The sequence below is a fragment of the Syzygium oleosum genome, unplaced genomic scaffold (assembly GCF_021117445.2).
Source record: "Syzygium oleosum isolate NSW1041296 unplaced genomic scaffold, Sole_v2.1 Sole_v2.04, whole genome shotgun sequence".
NCBI lineage: Eukaryota > Viridiplantae > Streptophyta > Magnoliopsida > Myrtales > Myrtaceae > Syzygium > Syzygium oleosum.
In genome coordinates, this window is record NW_026607488.1 from 5795982 (window position 1) to 5807074 (window position 11093).

General features: G+C 41.8%; 2 protein-coding genes across 2 annotated transcripts in view; both read right to left on the reverse strand.

Annotated features, from left to right (window-relative positions):
• LOC115674297 (pleiotropic drug resistance protein 1-like) overlaps nt 1–11093 on the reverse strand; it is a 63042-nt gene that overhangs the window by 26794 nt on the left and 25155 nt on the right. The window lies entirely within an intron of this gene.
• LOC115674463 (pleiotropic drug resistance protein 1-like) lies at nt 2232–9696 on the reverse strand. Its single transcript, XM_056310768.1, has 24 exons — nt 9359–9696; nt 9035–9155; nt 8853–8941; nt 8666–8750; nt 8416–8575; nt 8242–8318; nt 8042–8095; nt 7838–7928; nt 7431–7732; nt 7025–7332; nt 6615–6956; nt 6377–6537; nt 6192–6295; nt 5926–6082; nt 5734–5847; nt 5487–5650; nt 5052–5384; nt 4499–4789; nt 4319–4402; nt 4101–4234; nt 3716–3943; nt 3407–3578; nt 3033–3287; nt 2232–2922 (listed from the first exon to the last, which is right to left on the reverse strand). Exons 1-24 carry the CDS (start codon nt 9694–9696, stop codon nt 2665–2667), a joined length of 4422 nt encoding a protein of 1473 aa, XP_056166743.1. The 3' UTR covers nt 2232–2664.

The window sequence follows — 11093 nt, forward strand, 5'->3', positions numbered from 1 at the left end:
CACTGTTCATCAGTGATCGGCCGCCGTTCCCCGTCGCCGTGGTCCAGAAATTAAGTGAGTAAAATTCCTAAACCCGGATTAGGACTGTTAGTGCGTTTTTCTGGACTGGTTTAGGTATTATCGGTACAATTTAGACTGGCTTAGATAGTATCAGTGTGTATTTCAGACTGGGTTGAGGACGGATTGGTAGAAATTATCATTGGGAAATTTAGTGGATTAAAGAGAATTATTTGGGGAGATTAATCGGATTAAATGACCAATTTAGGAGCCCGTTGGAAAATTACCGGGTATGTCCGGGTAGACTGATTGTACGTCAATTGTGCTTAATTGTGGTTGATTTCGTACTGCTATGTCGTATGTTGTGTGGCTGATTTTGTGGAGTGCGATTGGCCATTGTTTGGTTTACAATGAATTGCTGATTTGTGAATCGCACGTTAGGCCACACGGTATTAATTGGGCCAATTAAGCACGTGTTGTGACATTGGGTGTCTGAATTATGTTGGTGCTCGTGGTGCATTGCATTGCATAACATGGACACGCATTGCGTATGCCAAGAGTGAGGCATGTGATGAAATTGTGCGAGAATGCGTGTCTGTCACGAGCATGTGATCACCTAAAATACCCTGAAGCGTTATACGCTGGGTTCAGATAATAATGAGTTGTGTGATCACCTAAGGACCTTTGGGTCATGACCTTCGGGTCGATACCGTCCTCATGCACTTTGAAGCAGGACGATGCCCGGTACGTCCGAAAGACGACCATCCTCATGCACTTTGAAGCAGGCTCTGGTTCGTAAGGAGATCAGTGTTGCGCCTCATGCACTTTGAAGCAGGCTAGAGACACTGGGCCAGATCGGTTGCTGCGCCTCATGCACTTTAAAGCAGGCTAGACGCACCGGGCCGTGAAAAATTGATGACTCGAGTCGTAATAAATAATAAATTGGGCGATTGCCAGTGTGCCAGTGTGGGCCAGTGGGCCGGGAAATACACGTGACATGTCGACGACATTTGCATGCATGAACATGCATGGACTGGCATGCGAGTGTGTGAGCCTCGGTGCATGAGCATGTGATTGGCGTACGTGTGATAATATGTGCCACGTACGTGCCATGATTATTATATATTGAACTGCCTAACCTGCAGGGTCGGAGAATTATTTGATTGTTGTTGCATTATGGTTTCAAATATTCATTTCCGGTTAGGAGATTGCATGCTAGCCTAGCCTAGGTTTAGGGGTTGAACTCACTGAGATTCGTCTCACGGTTGTGTAAACCGAAACATTTCAGACCCCCAGCCGTAGGATGCCGAGGAGAGCGCCTCTTTTTGGTATACCGCAATTCATCCAGCGGTCATCTAGTGTGCACCCTTGTGGGGATGGACCTGCAGCCATGGTCGAGGAAGCTGAGGAGCCCGAAGTGATATACGCTGACCCCTTTTTACTGAGTGGCTGCTGACTGTGTGTTTTCTCGTCCGTTGTATAAATGAATTTTGTAAAAAGTTTCCTATGGTAATACTAGTATACATATTTTCAGAGGTGCTGTTTGCTGGTTGTACTACCTTGGTCTCATGTGTTTTATTGTCAGGGTGTATATATATATTTATATACGTGCTTCTGCATGTGTTTGATCTCTGATTGGGCGTTATGTCGGCGAAGCTTCCTGGGAGCGTCGCACTGCAATCGACTAAGGTAGGGATGTTAGTGCTTCGTAGGGTACGGGGCGTGACATTTCTCGAGGTGGTTTGACAGATTGCTATGTTAGCGCGGACGGTTCCTCTCGAGAGGTGGCGCTAACACTTGACGCGAGCTCTCTCAAGCCTTACTTAGTGTAACTTAATTCTTCCATTGATTATGAATAGTATTTTCTTTGAGAGCCGCCACTAACCTATTAGAGGCCGGTTGGAGATTTGATTTCGGGTATTTGGTTACGTCAGATGTATATCCAATGCCCAAATTGGTACCATTTTCTCTTTCCTGAAAACGTTTGTCATGGGGACTTCCCAAATTTTAATGCCCTATACATGTTCATTTACGTGTCCATGCACAATTGAGCTCAACATAACGGGCCATAAATTCATATATCCGCAACCAATAATCAAAGTGAAAGCACGGAAATTAAAGAACGACGATAAAAAAAATAAAAAATTTGGGTGCGGTAAGTAAAAATCCGATAAGGTCGGACAAAGAATATACATGGCCTTGTCATAGAGGCCCAGGACAGGATCCTCATGAGCTAAGCAAGAAATTAAACATTGAATTAATTCTAAAGCTCCCGTTCAGCAAGATTAGGTCAATTTTGTTAACATTAAGGAAGCTGTTTCACCTAATCTCAAGGATCTCCCGCTTTATTTCACCTGGTGTAAGTGCCATGGCATCTGACAAGCTTTATCCCCAGAAGTAAGCATGAGAGCACAAGTCGAACAATTTATTCGATAATTTTCTGAAGACTGCATAACTCTGCCGTACAACCTTGTTTCACAGAAGCAGGAAGACAAGTGTAGCAACTTATTCATAGAATTGCTTGAAGTGGTCGTTATGATTAACGCTTTCCTACTTGACTGACTCTTCAAAACTCAATTCCACTTTCATCAATCATACTTTTCGTCCACATATATATCTTGCAACTACTGAACTTATATTCAATTTCTTTTCAATCTCCCCTCGCCATCATCTCTTTTGGAAGTTGAATGCTTTGATTGAGAAGGCAAAGATGAATCCAAAGAGGAGAGATATTCCGACCAGCACGACCGCGACCACCCCCAGGAAGTCATGCCTGAACCCGAAATAACTCCTCACGAACTCTTCGACTGTCTCGCCACTGTCGAGCGCGTCCTTAACATCTCCAAACTGCGAGGCCACCAGCCCGTACAATGTCCAAAACATGGGACATGCCCAGGAATACCATCTCCACCAGATAGGAATTCTCTGTTAAAACAAAAGCATGAGCCCTCATCAGTTATGCTTTTACTTTAATTCTTTTTTATTTCTTTACTGTTTTTCCACTTTAGTTTCAGTGAAGATATCGATGAACTTACTGTTCGCGGCACGATGAATCCCGAGAAAAGGTTCCAAATCAAAAAGAATGCCGAAGAGGTTATGGTGGCTATGTGGTGGTTGGGCGTGACCGCCACGCTCGTCATTCCATAGAGAGTGAAGAATAACAAGGTGAAGAACATACAGAAGATGTACCAAAAGAACTTGCCGGCTGTCCATTCGAACCTGATCATTGTATAGACAATCACTCCATAGATGACAGTTTGGACGAAGATGTAGGGAATCTCGATGATGACCTGCGTGAAACAATTTTTTCAAATAACATGATAATTTCTCTCATGACTCTTCCTATTTTCCAATGAACTACCTTAGTCAAATTCTTTTACTTAGTTATGAAAGTGAAAGATGTCCTTACGTGTGCAAATGCATAGGGCAGAGCGGAATACATTCCAGCCCCTCTCTCTCTATAGAAGACTGTCCTCTCAATGGCCACAACAGGTTGAACCGACTTCGTATTCTGAAATCCAATGAAAAGGATAGCCGCGTACATTGAGCCCATGGCATTGAAGAGATCTTGCTGGTTTCTCCTGCAAGTCCCACAAGTTTTGAGCAAATAATGTCCGTAACTGAGCCATTATACTTCTTTTCCTGAGTCCAATTTCTCTTTAATTCGCAACAAAAAAAGCGTAGTACTAATATATCTATGCTTATGAAATTCTGTCACCTTTTGGAGCCGAGGTTCCAAAATATCGTGCCGAACATCAGGGCGATGAAAGTTGTGAATAGAAGTCTCACGGCTGTGTATGCCTGGTTGCGCCCATACGACCAGTGTTGTTTCCATAGACAAGCCATACACTGGGTGAAGAACGATTGTGAATATTGCGTTGGAAAATGGAGATCTTTCGACCCCGGTGGAGGCGTACTTAGTTCGTTGATCAGAGCTTTGTTTCTCCTGATTTAAACATTGGAGAACGCCAGACACGGTGAAAGCTCTGCTACTACGCTTGTAAGCTCTTATCTTTTCAACCTTAAATTTTATGACAATTTCTTTTGATGTTATCGAGCCGAAAAACGTAAATGTTTCTGCTTCTGGTGAAGTAACTTCTTACCTAAACAGTTCTGAACTCCTGTACACTTCGGTGAAGTTAACCCCGAGGGTTTCTTCTTGAGCAGTTGTCGTCACCTCCAACATCCAAGTTGCCGGATTGTATCGGTTTTTAATTTTTGGAACTCCGCTAATGCCCTTTGATTTGGACGCATGTAATATTAGCAGTTAAAGCTCAATGTAATTTAAACTCAGTTTCTTACTGCGCAGCAGTGAGCTCACCTCAAAATAGTTGATCAGGTGCGAGGAATGCTGGCCTAGTGGACCGACATAGATCTCCTCTCCGCCTCTTTTCAGAAGAAACAGCTGCATATCAATAAGGAAAATATCTCGGATACTTTGTTGTGTGGAAAGATAAAAGCAGACAGATAGCTCGGTCCCTCGTGAAAATTTGTGTCGAACCTCATCAAAAGCATCAAATATATCGATGCTCGGCTGGTGGATGGTGCAAACAACAGTTCGCCCTGTGTCAACCGTGTTTCTAACTGTTCTCATTACTATAGCAGCTGCCCTGGCATCAAGGCCGGAGGTAGGCTCGTCCATGAATATGATGGATGGGTTGGCTACGAGCTCCACTGCAATTGTCAGCCTTTTCCTCTGCTCAGTGGAGAGGCCATTAACACCAGGCAACCCAACTAGCGCTTCTCGTAACGCGGTAAGCTCTATGAGCTCCATTACTTCTTCAATGAACATCTGCAGATGTTGGATCAAATTTCTGGTTAGCACTCTATTGCTGGGAGGGACTCGAAGGTAGCCACATTTTTACACCATCTAAAATGTTCATGAGCAGTGGTTGTCCTTTAAGAGATGCCAAAATCTATGAGGTGAACAATGTAAACCATGAGAAAAATTCCATCTGGTATAACTTTTTGAGAAAACCCGAAACGGATAAAAATGTAGAATTCACCTAAGATGCCGGATGTCATAAAACTAATGGATCAAGTAATATCTCTACCTTCCTAGTCTCAGAATCCACTTCAGGAGGTAACCGAAGCCATGCAGAATACACCAAGGACTCATAAATTGTAACGTGAGGAGAGTGGATATCGGTTTGTTCACAGTATCCTGATATGCGAGCGAATGTTTCTTGCTTCTTTGGGTACCCAGATATCGTGATTGTCCCATCGATGTATCCACCTGTTTTCCTTCCAGCCAACACGTCCATTAGAGTGGTCTTTCCAGCACCACTGACACCCATTAAAGCCGTCAATACTCCTGGCCTGAAAGCACCACTTACACCTTTTAGAAGTTCCAGTTGATCTTCGGGAATACCTTGAGCATTCATTTCCTGCAAATGCAAAGACCAACTCGCTGATTCAGTTATGTTCAGCACATAAAAGTTCTGCGCCTTCAATTGTCAGAACCAAAGCATCTTCCGAGCAAACAGTACCTGAGGCATATCTATGGCGTATCTGATATCATCGAAAGCAATAGAAAGCGGCTCGAAAGGAAGAACCATTCCTCGTTTCCTATTTGGGTCCGAATAGTTTTTGCTCCCGGCTCTCGTAGACAATTTTCTATCTGCAGCGCTTCTTTGGTGTCCACTCTCTTTATCTGTATTATCACGTTAGTGATCCCTTTAGCTTAAGTTCTACTCGACAGGCAAAAGTACAGTATGTGTTGGTTCTGTGGCTCACCGGATGAACTCCTCCGGCTTCTTCTCAATGATAGCTCAATGACCTCACCATTCTTGCTCGCGATTTTCTCTGCCAGAGTCTCTTTTGATAGTACAGCTTGAGGCTTCCCAATTGCTGCAGCAAAGTGGAAGTCATTCAACAAAACGTACACCGAATCCTCTGAAAATAGAAGCCTTGTGAAGAGAGACTTACGATCGAGATATTTCATCGCCATAGTGAACAGGAAATTGAACAGAAAAATGTATCCAATCATTGCTCCTACTCCTATCCAATACCAACGCACTTCGGGAAAAATGCCGCGGGACTTCAGGACCAAAACTCCTAAAGGTTCTGTGAAGTTAGGTGGAATCTGTACCACAAAAGTTCTGGAACTTCAGCGGTTGATACTCCAAAAATTTTAGCAAACTTTGTTAATTCTTTGTTATTGTTTAATGACAATTTCGTAAGAAGGTGCTTACATGTCTCCACTGCTTTCCGAGAAATTCATTTACAGCGATTGCGTTCTGTGCATACATCATTGGGGAGATCCAATACCCCCATATCCACCATGGCTTAACGTCATCTGGTTTCAAATCATGTCACGTCAGGAAATTGCATATGTAATTGCAAATCGAAAGAATAGTTTTTTAGACATCCGGTTGACCTCTTGATATGATGAATCCGCCCAAGACCATAATGGTGAGTAATCCAAACGATCCAAAAGTATTCGCCACTATCACGTTCCTTCCTATGGCCGCGATGAATCGAAATAATCCAGATGCCATCTGATGTAGGCATAGTAGCAGAAAATACTGTTTGAAGAACCTGTTAGCAAAGAATTTATCAATAGCTGAATCATTAGATCAAAGCCTGATGTTCTAAATAAATGTCATTTGATCAACCTTCCAGCATAAGGGTCATAGCCTATGACATAGTAAGTCATGATCACCCAAATAGCAACTTCTACTAGAGTGATCGGAATCTTCAGGATCCATGTGGGTAGCGAATACGCCCACGCAGGAAAGAAGAGGAGGTCTCTCTGCTTGTAGAAGACAGGGAGCTTCATGATTGTCATGGCAACCTCTGAGAATCCATTAAACATCATCACGATCACAGTGAAGAAGAGAGCGCCAAAATAAATACCACCATCTGTCACGGTATCTCGGTGCATATCAGTCCGTAGGAACACCGTCATCGTTATGAAAGCCATAAGGATAAGCTGATATGCATCCAAAAAAGGAAGTGTTAGGATATTACAAATGGTATTGACAGATCAAATGCATCACTTAGTCCGGATTGCAGACTAATCTATGAAAACCAGTATATCAACTTGCTCACCTGGAACATTTTGAAAAAATAGACAAATGAATTTCTCCTCATTAGCAAAAGTTCCCTCGAAACGCAAGCTCTCAACAGTTCTTTCTGGCTCACCCCGTACTTCTTAGTTGTTAGAGCAGCTGGATGGCCTTTCGACTTGTCGAACGGGATCGCAAGCTGGTCACCTAGTTTCCGACCAATATGAAATGACTGAAACGCTTCAGAAAATTCGTTGACTGTTACAAACCTGTAAGGCGTCTCCTTATTAACCCAATACTGCTCTTGATCTTTCCTTGAAGTCACCTACAGATTATATTACAGAAGATAGAATTAATGAGTCAATTGTCTCATATAGCGCCAAAAAATAAAAATAAAAATAAAAATGTGATTTGGAATATTACTTCTTGCAAGAAATCAGCTACTCCTTTCCTTTCAGGACATTTAAAACCCATGTGTCCGAAGAACTCGAGCACGTTTTCTCGGGGACCTTGGTAAACAATTTGCCCATCCGAGAGAAGGATGATATTATCAAACAGGTCGTAAGTTTCCGGCGCAGGCTGGAGGAGGGATATTAGAGCAGTCCCATTTAGGATGTGTATGGACTGTCTGAGTGAGTTCACTATTTGGAAAGTCGTCGAACAATCCAAGCCAGTTGATATTTCGTCCATAAATAGTGCTTTGGCTGGCCCGACTAGCATCTCCCCTGTTTTATGTCAACACGAATTGAAGAAAATCAACCTAACTTGATAGAAAAGGGATTGCAATCATCTAACAACACGGGATACTAAAGCAGCCTTCTGGGTCTTACCCGTTGTGACTCGTTTCTTTTGTCCCCCGGAGATGCCTCGTATCATTTGATCTCCCACTATTGTGTCGGCACAGATTTCAAGTCCTAGTATCTAAAATTAAGCATTGCGAAAAAACACAGAAATTTTAAGTCTTTGTGCTTTGCTATTTTCCTCGTGGAAAAAACAGGAACGGACTAATGGTGTTCTAACTTTCTTGGCTATACCTTGATTATATAATCGACAACAACATTACTCTCCTGTCCTTCCAGTGCTGCTGCCTGCAGAAGATTAAGATCAATAGAAGCTCTTATGGGTATTAATTAATGTTTTTGACCATATTTTGTGCATTACGTAAAAAGAAAGTATAAAAATCCGCAATCAGAAAGCTGTTTGACCATTCATTAGTCCTGATCTCATGTCTCACCTTCATAAAGATATCTATATCAGGATCAGGTTTTATGTTTGCCTCCTTTTCTCTCCTTGATAACTCTGCTAGCATATCTGAAAACAAATGTTAGTGTTATACCTCTTAATCCTTGCTCTTTTTGAGAATTTATCCTTTGAATTATGGTAACGAAGAAAAATGGTGCCAACTCACCATAACGGGGTCCAACACCTTGACACCTGGCCGAGAAAGCGAGAGTTTCCCTAACAGTCATTTCTCCTATATGGAGATCATATTGACTTACATAAGATGATGTCCTCTGCGGTACAAATTCTTCCATCCCTTGTCCATTGTACGTGACTCTCCCCGAAAACTACAATTCACAAGCTCTTTGTGTGACTTATACACTAAAGATTTCACTACTATAGTAAGGCAGCTCTTAAAGTACTTTCTTTATGCTTACTTTCAAATCTTTGCTGAGCTTCCCAGCTAATGCTAGAAGTAACGTGGTCTTTCCAGAGCCTGGAGGCCCCAGAAGTAAGGTCATTCTGCCAAAGAAGAAAAAATTAGGTCAACAATATCAGAACTCACTTCTTGAGCATTGTATGCTGGTCAAAATCTGTAGAAACTCTCTCTCTTTCTCTTCTTACCTGCGAGGCTTGATGATTCCGCTGACATCATTGAGGATTGGTAATGGTTTCTTTCTACTAGGAAGGATGCAAAAATAGTTGAGAAACCCCTGTTGACATTGATTAATATTAGACGGTTTTCAGTCAATTTGAGCAGAATCCAAGAAAAAAGTAGATATTCAATGAATTGACTGTTTAATTACCTCAAGTATGTTGACATAGAAATTAAAGATTGTGGGTAGAGCTCGGCTTCCAACATAAGCTTCGGCCTCGACATTTAGATGCTCAAATCGGACTTCAATCGTAGGAAAATCCAGTCCAACTCTTTTTATAGTACAGAAGGGAAAATGCAGATTTTTTCAAGATTTATAATGAAACTTTCAGCTTGGAGAAGAAAATACTATTTCCCATATGAAGTTTCTTTCTCTAAATAAAAAATAAAACTACTTTGACATGCTCGTAAAGAATATGGCAGTGACCAACTAATTGAATATCTGAATTGCTTATTAGAAGTCATCAGCATATACCTGTCAATCCTCTGCTTCAGCTTTGACAAGAACTTCTCATTGTCTTCCTCAGCTGTCTTCAGCAACCTCTCCAACAAGTTCCTCCTCTCTATCAACCCGAGATTCTCAACATCGACCTCTCTTATCTGGCCTTCTTCTTCGGCAAGAATGCTCCGCCGAATGCGCAAGTAAGTTGGAAGCTTTTCAATTGCAGCCCATTTCAGAGCCTCCTCATCATCCTCATTCCTGCTAGACCTTGAGAAGATCTCCTTCCCACTGTTCCTCCATATGTCCGAGCTGCTCGAACGTGCACTGCTCAGCCTTGCACTGCTTATTCTAATTGCATCACCAGTGTCCATAGTCACCCACTAAAAGCTAAACAAATGCTTCACTGAATTGAAATTTTCATGCAAGATGGCCTTTGTCCATGAAAATGTAAATGAAAAGGGTCAGGAAAGTTTGAAGCTTTCTTAGATTCTTTTTGAAAGCATCTGAGGATAGTTGAACAAGAGGGAGTTGCATTTGGTGTGTGTATATATAGCCTGAGAAGAAGAAAAAGATGCCAAAAGGGGGTCAATAATTATTATTTTTCTTTCGATATAAGTTTTGATGCACATGTGGGTTTGAGGTAATTGCATATGTCACAGGAGGAAGGAAACAGGTTGGAGCATTTTCTGGCACGACTATATCTAAGAGATAATTGCACTTTCGAAAGTGAATGGAAGTGGGAAGGAGAAGGTGGATGATTACATGTATGGTAACATTTCATTGCCAATCCTGCCGGTGGTGGACACCGGAATTAGGCTAGAACGAGAAAAACTTTTTACGCATAAAAGCTTTAAAAATTACTTGCATGACAAATTTTACGAGGGAATTTAAAGTGCACATTTGGAGACGACGGGAGAAGGTGGCGCAATCGCCACAACCAGCTCTTGGTCAGTTATTCGATGATGCTATGCGATAGGATAACAATATTCATCTTGCAGAAAGAAATTCCCTAGTTTGAAAAGTAATGCAGCGTGTATGATCGGAAAAATAACATATGATGATCATCTTTGGTCATACTAGTAATCAAGAGTGCTCGCAGGTATATCTGAGTCTATTAACTACTCCTTTCACATCGCCCTTCTTGTATCTTTCCGTGACCATTAATTTCTGCATTATCGTATGTACTTATCAGTAATCTTGAAACATTGAGATGACTTCTTAATGTTAGCATCATATACTTCAAATTTTTGTGGATTTTTAGAATCCACGTGATACACCCGTTTTTGTAGCCAAAAACAAGTTTGTGTGCATGTGTTCAAGGTGTCAGGAAATTTCCTCGAAAGGGAAAAATATGAGAAAAGAGATTGAACTGACTTGAACGCAGAGCCATTTATATTGCATTATTGGCGACCAAATGTACTTCCACCTTAAAATAATACTTATTTTCTGCTACAGAGGAGGCGAGGAATTGAATAGAGAAAAACAAAAGATTCTTCAACGCAAAGCCAGCTCGAGGAGCACGGGAAACTCATTACTACCTAACGTGTCTTACTTGCGACTCTAGTAACTAGGAAGACGTATCCCAACCTGTCAAGAAGTCGGTCAGCGCTAATTAATACCCACGTTGTGAACAACCAAAACCGGTATTTTTGTATTGAAGTTTCATCTTAGAGATCAAACGAGGTACCAGGCACATGCAACCCTTCTTTCTGTACAGGAAAACTCACCTGCCGCTCATAGGTTTGCTGTATACACAGCGGATTCATTA